This window comes from Epinephelus moara, chromosome 1 (genome assembly GCF_006386435.1).
Source record: "Epinephelus moara isolate mb chromosome 1, YSFRI_EMoa_1.0, whole genome shotgun sequence".
Lineage (NCBI taxonomy): Eukaryota > Metazoa > Chordata > Actinopteri > Perciformes > Serranidae > Epinephelus > Epinephelus moara.
In genome coordinates this window covers 1870660-1882707 of record NC_065506.1, presented here as the reverse complement: position 1 = coordinate 1882707, position 12048 = coordinate 1870660, and the positions used below count along the sequence as shown (strand labels likewise).

The following is a 12048-nucleotide window of genomic DNA, read 5'->3' as shown; positions in this document are numbered from 1 at the left end:
CAATATGAACACCATTTCTTTTAATTATTTAATTCCAATAAAATGTAATGGAGTGGATGTCAAAACACTGCCAGGGCACACTGGCGACACCACTGCTGTGAAACTCAGCATGGGGTTAAGTGTCAGCCAAATACATTCTGCTTTATTATGCCATGCTCTCTGTAGATAGTAGTCAATGTACTGGTTCTGGTCATACTTTAGTAGTTGTGTATTTTAGTTTCCGAAATACTGTCTAATATTAGCCCCACATCTAATTAATATTGTAGTTTGCATATTTAGATGTAGTTAGATAGCTGCACCTGAATAGAGGATGTGTCAGCACAGGAGAAGCCTGGAATATGTTCATAGTGCATACTCTGAGAATCCCAAGATCACCTGCACTATTGTAGATGGGGCAGCCATCATTCAGATGCTGAAACCAACTTCTGTAAAGACCTTCAGTGACTATGCCCAAGAGATCTTCATTCCATATTTAGCCTTCCTTTCAGATGCTCTGCTGAAATGGTTTGTGGAAAAGGATAAACAGCTTGTTGTCACAGATGATAGGGAAGTCCTCAGAAAGCCATCATTGCTAGATGTGTCTTCGATTGCCCCTTGTACGCATGAGGAAACCGATAGTCACAGGTTATTACATGTTGCCCATGCAGCAAGAAATGGCCATCAGAATATCATGATTCAAACTGTTGATACTGATGTTGTGGTGCTGGCTGTGACAGTGGCTCAGACTTTACAGCCAGAACATGAGCTTTGGTTGGCATTTGGAACTGGAAAGAGAGCAGTGTTCAAGGAGGCCATGTGTGGGGTCAAGTGCTGGTGTCCACACCCACAACTACCTTCGCCATGTAAATGGGGCTGGTCAAAGACATCTGAGGGATATTATGAACCCCTCTGGACATGCCTACCGGATGCAAGCCAGTCCATCTATGAACTTGTCTCCTGCAAATGTAAGAAGGGTTGTGTTGGGCAGTGCAAATGCAAAAAGGCTGCCTTAGAGTGCACAGCCCTTTGTTTCTGTGAAGGTGAGTGTGAATAAACTTCCCCTTGATTGAAAACCCTAGGTCTGGCCAGGGTAATGTCACAACTGCTGTGAGCCTTGTGAGAAAGAAGGAAGCTTCTAAGAAATTCTAATCTTCTTATTTCAAATTCTGCATCGAGAAAAATGTAAAATTCTATCATCAATCAATCAATCAATCAATTTTATTTATAAAGCCCAATATCACAAATAAGAATTTGCCTCAGAGGACTTTACAGCATACTACATCTCTCTGATCTCTCTGATCATAGTGAAATCCCTGAACACCCTCACAGGTGTTTTCACTGATAACAATGAGATAACAGGTGCAGCAAACTAACAGGAGATAAGAGAAATGTCAGTCATTCACAGTCTGTACACGCCCACAGAGTCCTGAGAGAAGATCCAATCAGGCACCATAATTGCTTTGCAACTTGTGTGGTGGGAGATGGGTTAACAACGATCCATCTTTAGGTCAGGTTTGATTTAAAGTTTATCTACAGGCTGACCCAGGTTCTGGAGCTGAGGAATGCAGCTGGTTTATCTCAATCAATCAATCAATCAATCAATCAATCAATCAATCAATTTTATTTATAAAGCCCAATATCACAAATCACAATTTGCCTCACAGGGCTTTACAGCATATGACATCCCTCTGTACTTAGGACCCTTGCAGCGCATAAGAAAAAACTCCCCCCAAAAAAACCTTTAACGGGGAAAAAAAAAAATGGTAGAAACCTCAGGAAGAGCAACTGAGGAGGGATCCGTCTTCCAGGATGGACAGACGTGCAATAGATGTCGTACAGAACAGATAAACATGATAAATTAAAGGGAAATTTCGGTTTATTTCAACCTGTCTCCTATCATCCTAAATTTGTTTCAAGTGACTAGTGACATAAAAATAATAGTTAGCATGTTAGCCGTTAGCCTAGATACAGCCAGGGCGCATAGTAGCGTCAGACCTGTTAAAACATAAGTGAACGAGCATACTTCAAGTGCAGGGTTAGTCCACTAAACAAGCTTTTTTTTCCACAAAGACCGCCTCATATCGTTAGGATAAATGTCAGAGAACATATAGAAAACGACATGTAAACGTGTTGTCTTACGTTACCGGTGTGGTGTCATGTTAGCTCTGCTTTCCAAAGCGCGGCCGAAATATATCTCGCGAGCTCTAGATAAAGCCCAGCTGGATACTAACGTTACTCTAGGTGGAGGTGTCTCGTCCTCGGTCACATCCAGACCTTGAAAATAAGGCTGCAACCGGTCCCATTCCTTGCAACAGAGGCATTCCTCTTCTGTGGGCATTGGGGCACAGCATTCACAGGTACACCACCAATCTCCAGAGCTACGCAGCCTTGCAGCAGCCATTCCTCCTCTCTCGTCCTCTACCTGTTGCGCCTCTCTCTCTCTCCTCCTCCGTTCTTCAATTTCACGATGCATATTTAGAACTGTACTGAATCTGATGTCAGTGATTCCTGGAATTAAACTGGGTCCAGGACAGGCTAAGTTAATATTCTGAAGGTCTCCCTTCATGTTGTACTCATTTACAATTTTGTGCCAGATACTTAGTGTTTGCTTAATAATTTAATTATTGTTGTTTTGATGTAATTTGTTCCCTTTATCTCCGAATGTTGCATGGATTTGAAAAAAAAAAGTTTCTATATTGCTTTCTATATCTTTCCATTTAGCACTATACTGAGGGCAGGATGCACATACTAAGAGTCACATTTGTGCTGCAAAGAAATAATCTCTCAAATTAGGCAGAGATAATCCTCCCTCATCTTTACTGAATTGAAGTGTTTTGTACCTGACCCTTGGTTTCTTACCGGGGAACCGATTGAAATAGATCAGTCTCAGTCTCCTAAAACTATACATGGCGACATAACCAGGTGTTGTAAAGTTTAGCAATTCAGTTTGTCCGTCAGGGGGAGAAATACAGAAGTGGTAAGTTAGTAAGGAGGCTAGGGTGTGGTCGCCTAAAAGGTGCTTGTGATTGGGAAATGCAAGTAGATTTCGGGGGAAAGCTTGTTGTTCCCCAGTAAACTGTTTGTACCAATCAGAGGCCTGACATAGTGGTGTGGTCAGTGAGTCAATGGATAGTTTATTTCATTGAGCTGACAGTTCCTTGGGGAGACTCAGTGGAAGAAGCCTATGAAAGAAAAAAAGCTTAGGTATGCAGAAGCTGAGCAGTGAGGGTGGAAAACTAGGATTTGTCCAGTGGAAGTGGGGTGTAGGGGATTCATAGCAAGATCAGCTCTCTCGCTCCTGGGGGAACTTGGAGTGCAGGGACAGAGTTTGAGGAAGACAGTGAAGGCAATGTCAGATGAAGCAGCTAGATCTAGTCAGTGGATTTGGATGAGGCGGAATAATGTCAGTTGGGGGCCAGCAGGGGGACCTACTCGGCAGGGTACATAACTCCTTGAGATCAGGTGGAGGGATCCACCAATCAGTCCTCTCAGGAGAAAATCCAGGAAGAGGAAGGTTATTTAAGTGTGGGAGTGGCCTATTTGAATCCCTTTTGTTTGAGAACATGCTGCAAGGTGAGTGTGTTTGCTGATTCTGTTAGTTAATCTTTTCTATCTCCTTTAACTTTAACTTATATTGGAGTTATGATATGTAGCGTGTGAAATAGGGTATGGTGAAGGTGCTAGGAAAGGTAGTATCGGCACGGTCACTACCTCAAGCTCACATAAATGGAGCCTGGGTTTGTTGAAGGTGGCAGTGCTGTTTGGGCTGAGAAAGCCTGTGAGTTTATCTTCTCTATCTCCTTTAACTTTAGCTTATATTGGAGTTATGATATGTAGCATGTGAAATAGGGTATGGTGAATGTGCTAGGAAAGGTAGTATCGGCACGGTCACGACCTGGAGCTCGCACAAACGGAGCCTGTTTGTTGAAGGTGGCAGTGCTGTTTGGGTTGAGAAAGCCATGTGTAATGTAAGGTAAAAGAGGTTGTTGGGTCAGTGCGGGGAGCAGTGAGAGCTGGCATTAGGGGAGTGTCTCTGGGACACCAGAGATCACTGTCTAGCCTCCTGGAGGTGTCGTGGGACAAACTAGACGAAACACTGGTGAAAGGAGGTTCCCACCTGATGACTCCAAAGACATGTTAGTTATCACTGCTCACTGGTCTGTATAGTTAAGCCTTGCCAAAATAGCTTCTCATAGGGCTTAGGAGGTTATTCACTGAGCCCTGATCCTTTATCTAGAGCACAAATTTCTTGTGTTGATTTGAACTCAGCAACACATTTCAACTCAATTAATGTGCCGAAGTCTAGAGTGAAGGTCAACCATCGTCTCATATCTTTTTGAATACTGTCGTTGATTTGGTTCTAGTTTATTTCAAAGTGCATTCAGTGTTTTTTGCAATCACCTCACCCAGATATATTGTTTCTGCTTTCCAATTAATTTTGTACTTTGCGCTTATATTCTGGTTAGGGGACTTGAGTCTTTGTCACATTTGATTTATAAGTAGACTTGCACCGATTTATCGGCAGTGCTCAGAATCGGGCCGGTTTTCACGTGATCGGCCATGACCTGCAACCGGCCGGTCAGTCTAAAATATGCCGATTTAAAACTCCGGTCAAATTTCCGCCACGCTGCATAATTGACATCGTGTAACATCAGCAGCGCACACATACGCACATGTGCAACTCACGCCTTGAGTGATGTGAGGAAGTGAAACATGGGTGGATTCTCACCTTAATCATTCACGCACACACATCAAGACAGAGAAGGAGAAAGTTGTTAATTGTCCATGTGAAACTTAACTGCGGAGCTCTCACTGCTGCACTGTGCCGCTTGAAACTGATGAGGCGCGCTTATCTTCCACAGGAGATATTTCTACTTTTTGTCTATTAAAGAAATTATCCACAAATGCTATACACCAAGAATTATAATTTTATTTATCCATGTTTTTATTTATGTATGCCTTTTTTACTTATTTATTGTAATAATGTACCTGAAGTCATATCTGAGCAAAAAGGAAAATGTTTCTTAACCTGTGTCAATGTTTTTGTGTTTGTTTGAGATGATTATTGAAAAGCCGGTTGTATCGTGGTTAAAATGTTCTAATGAAGCAAAACTAGAAAATAGTGCAATATCTTGTGTGCTGTAAAGTGGTTAAAAAAAAATGAAATCGGAATCGGCCAAAATTGGAATCGGCCAGACAAACACTCTGCAAATCGGAAATCAGTATCGGCCCAAAAAATTGTAATTGGTGCAAGTCTATTTATAACCTGAGTATTGGCCAAATTCTTCGAAGGTCGTCATTAAATTAGGAAAGGTTCTGTCTGGATCTTGAAGAAACATAATAACATCATTTGAAAATAAACCAATGATGTGTTTCTGTCCTCTTATGTGAATACCTTAAACTGCTGCTCTGTCTGATCATTTGTGCCAAAGGTTCAATATAGATTGCGAACAGGGTGGGACTAAGACAGTACCCTTGACAAGTCCCTGTTGCAAAGTATATCTGTCAATAAATCTGTCAGTTAAGTTACCATTAATTTTTATCCTGACTGTAGGTTCTTGGTAAAGCATTCAAAAGCACGGTATTGCTTGTTTCTCCCCAGTGCCTGGTACAAAAAATTCCAATTTACACATTCACAGCCTTTTCTGCATCAAGGCGGACTAATATTGCATTCACTTCCTGTTTCTGGATCTGGTCTATAATTAAATAATAATAATAATAATAAAATTATAAGTAAATTACGTCTAATATTGAGTCTGTTGACCTTTGATAAACTGTGATCTTCCTCAATAATATCTAATATTACATTTTCTATCCTTTTAGAGATTATTAAGGTGAATATCTTATAGTGAACATTAGGAATTGAGATGGGTCAATAGGACTCACAGTATTCTTTATTTTTCCCCTCCTTCGGTATAACTGAAATCACAGCCTCCTTCAATGAAGGGGGAAGCCTTCCCTCATTAAGGGTCACATTTAAAAGAGTTCAGGAGTAGGGGAGTCAATTCATCTCTGAAAGCCTTATACCATTCACTCGGGAACCCATTGCTACCCAGTGATTTGTTGGATTTTCATGTTCATACAGTAATTCTTTTGTCTGGGGGTCTCTGATTGTATGTGTTGTATTAGATGCTTGCTGTTCTTTAAGATGCCTTGCCAAATATTTCGCTGCTTTAGGGCCAGATTCATAGTAGGCTTGTTTAGTGAACCTTTATTTTTCTCTATCTCATTACTGAGAACCTCATCTATCTGTTTGGTTATTGATATTTGTTATAGTATTGATTAATCTTTGTTGTTTTTGTGCTGTTGATCCACATTTCTCAACTTGGTAATCAGCTTTTCATAGTTTTCCCATTTGGTCTGTTTTTGATAAGCTGCCCTTGATATTAACCTCCTCCTCATAACGACTTTTACATTGCCCCATAATATAGTAGGATCTACTCGGCTATCTTTGTTCTCTTCTTTACAATTTTCTTCTATAATTTTTTTTTTTTTTAACTTCCTCCTTTACTTCTCTATTATTTAAAGAGGCAACAGATAGCATATTTTCCTAAATATATCATTATGAAAATAATGTGGGTTGCACAGGGTAGTGGCCACAGTAAAATCAGACTATCAGTGTTTAAATAGGTTACTTAGTGGCTTTGCATTCTTTGTAATAAGCTTCTGCCACCGGTGTCGAAATTTCGCGGAAAAACTGCTTTACGGCAGGAAACGCGTCATGTATTGCAAAACTGGTCGGTCAGCCAATCAGGGACTGGAGCTGGTCCTGATGAGGAGTTGGGCATGAGATAGTTGAGTCACGAGCACAATGGCAGACGGACAGCGTTTGAAAACAAGTGAAAAACGGCCAAGCAAAAGAAAACGAGCTCCTCTGTCTGAGGAGGCAAAGAAGAGTATGGGGCGCCTGCTCTACCCACTTAGCCATCGAGCCCCCACCATGGCTTTTCAATTCAATAATCCATTTCATTCCCAGTGTACCATCACACAGTTTCTCTGCTTTCTTCTGTTGTTTGTTATAGTTTTGTTGCTTTTATGTACTGCTTGTGTTGTATTGACTGTCCTGTTGGTGTTATTGTTTCATTACTATGTATTGTAAAGTGACCTTGGGTTTCTTGAAAGGCGCTATATAAATTAAAGTTATTATTATTAGTATTATTATTATTATTATTATTAAATCTACTCTGTTTCTGCTCAAACTGTGTGCTCGCACTCAGATACAATGTTGCTTGCACAGATTTCCTGCTCCAGCCTCAGCTCTTCTCCTTGCGCTCAAGCTGCTTCTGTGCGTTCTAGGAATTTCTGCTCTCAGATTTCTGCCTTGCGCTTGGATTTTTTTGTGTAACAACCCCGTCAAAATCCCCCAACCAATGGAACGCCAGGTTTATTGTTGACCAATGAAATGATCCCTGCCTCCTTGCAGGTGCGCTCGCTTTAGTTTTAGAGCGTCCCGTCCGGGCAGGTACTCTTTAACCGGGTTCATCCACTCCTTTATTAAATGTTCTTCCCTTGCTTTCTTTATGACTTTTGGAATAAAGGGACTGTTAACTTACACGTGTGCCCTTATTTTTTACTATAATAGCCGCACAGACACAGTGGAAACTACTTATAGTGATCACTTCGGTCCTGTTGTCCCGTCCGGGTCAACCCTGCCCCTGACACTTTAGGCCCCTGAGCACAGGCCCAGGGGCCTAAAGTGTCAGGGGGCCCCACAGCCTTCACTTGCACAGTGTCACTCAAGTTAATATCTATCAATCAGGAGAAGACTCAAAATAACCACACAGAGACACAAAAAGACCATAAACAGATGCACTGGAACTGCAAAGAGATATAAAATAACTACAAAGAGAGACAAAACAACCAGAATGAGACACAAAATGACTACAAAATAACACAAAACAACCAAAAAAGACGTGAATTTTCTTGAAGAGACACAAAATTACCTCAATAAGACACAAAACTACTTTAAAGAGACCCATACAACCACAAATCAACACAAAACAACCACAAAAGATGCATAAGAGTACCATCACAACCACCTGTATATCTTTCTCCTGAGTAGGAGAGGTGATGGGGCCTTTTGCATATCTGTGCCCAGATGTCTCATAATCCAGCCATGCATACAAGCAGTATAGGTAGGAGGGGCCAAGTGAGTGTGTTTACAAACAGTAACCAATAATTCCTGCATAATATTCCTTAAAAACATTAAGAGATTTCCAGCTCCTGTGACCAGAGGAGGACCAAACTGTCCTACTCCTTAATCTTGGAGCCCCTACCATTAGATGGAGGTCCTCCTGAGTGGGTCCTGGTACCTCGAAGCTCTCCCAGGTGTCTGCCGAGCGCCGGTACAGCAGCTTCGTCCCGGCTACATTGTACTCGCCTGGAATGCTGATCTTCCAGTTACCATTGATCACAAACTGGGAGCGACCATTCTGCAGAGCTGGATGAGGGTCAAAGGTGATGGGAAGACAGGTTTGAAGGAAAAGTTACGGTTTTGATAAGTCTCTCAACAATTTCTAAATGCCAGCAAATAGCTCTCTATATCAGTGGGTCATGTTGAGGTAAAGGTGGGCTGTCAGAAACATAAATATGTCAGCTGGCTATATATAGCAGCTGTCTCTGCTCAGTGCTGGGAGAGGGATTTTCCATGACATGAAATGGAAACAGCCACCTCCACCTGCCTCACCCCAGTGCTCAGATAAAGCCTCTATGAGTGTCCCTTTCAAGACCACAGTGTGTGCCATTTTGGGGGCCTGTTTTATTTTAGTCTCATAAACAGGAATGAGAATGAATGCTCTCGGTTATATTGTTGCCTGGAAAGCACACAGCGGGTCCAGAGACCAGATGAGACTGCTGAGTCCCTTCTCTCTCTGGGGAGAGGAAGTCATAGCAAGTCTAGGAATTACTTTAACTGCCTGATTTACACTGCAGCCATGGAGCCAGTGATGCAAGTGAGTCCTCTGCAAAAAGCTGATATACACAGCAGGCCAGGGGGCCCGTGTGTGTGTGTGTGAGTGAGTGAGTGAGCGAGTGTGTGTAACAAGCTGAATCTTACCAAGATAATTCCTGCTGTTATCAGTCACCCGAATGTGAGTGGCTCCAGCTGGTATCATGGCCACTTCATTGTATCCAAAAGGTCCGCCTGGAAAACACTCGGAGGTTTGATTTTAATATGAGTCCCCCCCCCCCTTTTTAACTACTTTATTAAAGGAAAAGTTAGTTTTTCTTACAGCCTAGGGCCACACATGCTGTGCTGAAAACAGCTTTACAACAAAGAAGAGAAAAGCTTCAGATGCTTTTTAAAGTCAAGTTATTTGAAGTTAATGGAATCTAAATGAAGGAGAACATTAAAAGCTGGTATCACAAAATACAGACTGTCTGTGACTGACTGGTCTTAACCAGGGTTTTGTTTACACTGGGATACTGGGATGTGACCTAAAGCAACTAAAGGTCAAATACAATCAGAAGTAACATATATAGTCCAAATAAAAAGCTTGTTTAAGGGGCACTCTGATGAATTTACATACTAAAGTCAACTTACTATTCAGAGGGAGTGCTACACAGCCTGCAACAGTTTCATTATGTCTTTTGTTGACTGCATGCTGTGTAGACACAAATGAGGACTAAAGCTGCCGCTGCTCTGTTAACATGCTGCTCTCTCTCTTCTCTTTCTCAAGCTGTGTAAACTTGTTGTAATACAGGATGCCATCAAATTGCATTATGGGAAGTGTAGGATACAGGATGTTTGTGGAGCTTGTGCTCTGCAAATAAAGCTTGACTTGACTTGACCCATACTGGGGCCAAAAGTCCTCCTCCATCCCTAAGTTGATCTCAAACCCTCTTTGTTAGCCAGATTTCAGCGAATCAAAGGATATTACAGTTCCTGATATCCTGTTAGAAACTCATGGGGTGCAGAGGTCATCCAGTTTATTTTCCAATGTACATGCCAGTTCAGCTGGCATCCTGCTGAAATTCCCTCTCCCCTAAAGAAATCCTTTCACTGGTAAAAATGTAATAATAAATTCTTTTAAAAATCCTATTAATGAATGAATGATCTTTCCATTAATAGCTACATGGCTCTAAACTTTTTTTTACTCGTTATTCCAGTTCAGTGGTTTAAAAAATGCAGCAATTTCAAGCACAATAGATTGCTGCCGGCCTTCTTGCTATGCACTTATTATTCAGGGTTAATCTTAGAATAGAACACCAAATCATTATCTGCCATTTTTTAGCAAGCAGTAACTAATAGGTAATCAGTAACTCACAAATAATCTGGATTAGTAACCAGATAATTAGGTTCTTCGAGGAGGTGTTGCCAAACACTGACAGGTTGTGGCAATTTATTAATGAGCTGAAACCACAACCATTCATTGCACAATGATATTTTAGTTCTGAACCAAAACAAAAAGAGGCTGGGACAGCTCTACGGTTCCCCTGCTGCTCCCAAGTGAAAAGTAGCCACAGGATGAACTCTATTCATTACAGCCTCTGCAGAGCGTGTAACTTTGGTTGCCCCTGTTTACCCATCTCACAATGGAGCTATGCATACGAGTCATCTGCAGGGCTTTAGCTATATGAAGATGTAGTGCTCTGACTGACTGAGGAAGTCTCCAAAATACAGACAGCAGTGGTGAGCTTGAGGCCGTCTGGATTTGACCTTGTGAGGAGTGATTTTGTGCAGCTGCCCTCCATCAGTTAGTAGATCCGTTGATCCATCTGCTGGTAGATGCAGCTGCAGGAGGAGAGAAAACCTCCCAAGGTTGTTGAGCCACCCAGACAAAGCAGCCATTATCAGCCTGTTTACTTCTTGCTCAATCTGAGCTATTATGGCCAGCACTGTGCTCTGCCTACTCACAGAGCTGTGTGAGAAAGCCACTGTTTAAGAACCAGGTCCCAAGCCAAGTCGCACACCTTAGGTGTTGGCTACTCTCTGTTTGTGTGGGTATGTCCATGATGTGTTAAATCTCACAATTTGATTCAATACTCAGGAGAGGGTACCACAGGTCTTAAAGGAGGAACTTTTTCAGTCTTGATTGAAGTTAATTCAATCGTCGTTCACCTCTACATCACTGCTGACATTGTTCTGTCATGTTCCTTATCCCATCACAATCTGTGAACTGTTAGAAGCCCAAAGACCCAGAAAGTTTAAAGAATAACATTTAATAACATATTTTTAAAATGTTTACAATATTATGTTATAATATCATCATCTGGTATCTGGCATCTAATATCAACCAGACTGTTCAGCACTGTTGGAATATATATATACCATTTAATTATTCATTTCTCCACACTCTCACTGCATTGAGCGTACTCCATCTCGCACAGATGGCGCTGGGTCTAAAAGTTTGCATTCACTCGCCTCTGCAGCAGCTGCTCGTCTCATCCATCATTCTGATCTGATCAGCTGTGATAAGATCAACTGATCAATTATCCACCCTGCGACTCAAAACTCCACAAACTGCTGCCCCAACCCTTGTGTGATAACGTCAAAGTTTCAGCACAGGGTCTGTCAGTATCTCTATACTGCTCGTCCGTAGTGATCCAAGTGTCCTGAAGCCCGGACATAAAAAGTTGTTTGGAAAAACGTCATTTGAACTCTGTTTTTAGCCTCATTGTAGCCCGTAGCTCTAACTGCTTCTCTGTGCACCGCACTCACGTGTGTGCGCTTGTGCGAGACCTTGAGACATGGGCAACGCATTCATGTGTGTTCAAGTGCTTCCGCTGGTCTCACATGCACACGTGAGCGTGGTGCACAGAGAGTTGTGTTGCTACCCCCTCTCCCCTGGGATCTCCGGAAGTGTTGTGAGGACTCTAAAACTTCACCTGAGCCTCCCTTGGCATATGGGTGAGTAGATAAAGGCTGAATAATCATTTTTGGGTGCACTATCCCTTTAACCTGCACAGAGAAGACAGAAAGAAACCGTGTAACTCTCAAAGCAACTGCAAAGGGTGAAATGCACCTCAAACTGCGCTACCAAGCAATAGTGTCTCAGTGCCCTTATGCTTTTGCATGTATTTAAATTAGATTGCATACATAAAATACATTTGGGGCAAAATTAACGCCTT

General features: G+C 41.9%; 2 protein-coding genes across 3 annotated transcripts in view; both read right to left on the bottom strand.

The window, feature by feature from the left end:
- fah (fumarylacetoacetate hydrolase (fumarylacetoacetase)) overlaps positions 1-12048 on the bottom strand; it is a 625231-nt gene that overhangs the window by 497105 nt on the left and 116078 nt on the right. Inside the window, exon 1 of one of the 2 annotated variants that reach the window (XM_050041446.1) lies at positions 855-861. The exons of the other annotated variant lie outside the window; for it this stretch is intronic. The gene's annotated coding sequence lies outside the window, so the exon portion shown is untranslated. Of the gene's footprint in view, positions 1-854; positions 862-12048 lie in introns of those variants that run through there. 2 annotated transcript variants of the gene reach the window in all.
- Positions 1-12048, bottom strand: part of adamtsl5 (ADAMTS like 5) — a 148013-nt gene that overhangs the window by 28171 nt on the left and 107794 nt on the right. The window contains exons 8-9 of the mRNA XM_050049704.1: positions 9035-9121; positions 8256-8419 (exon numbers count right to left, since the gene is read on the bottom strand). Coding sequence (XP_049905661.1) covers positions 8256-8419; positions 9035-9121 — 251 coding nt within the window. The remainder of the gene's footprint in view (positions 1-8255; positions 8420-9034; positions 9122-12048) is intronic.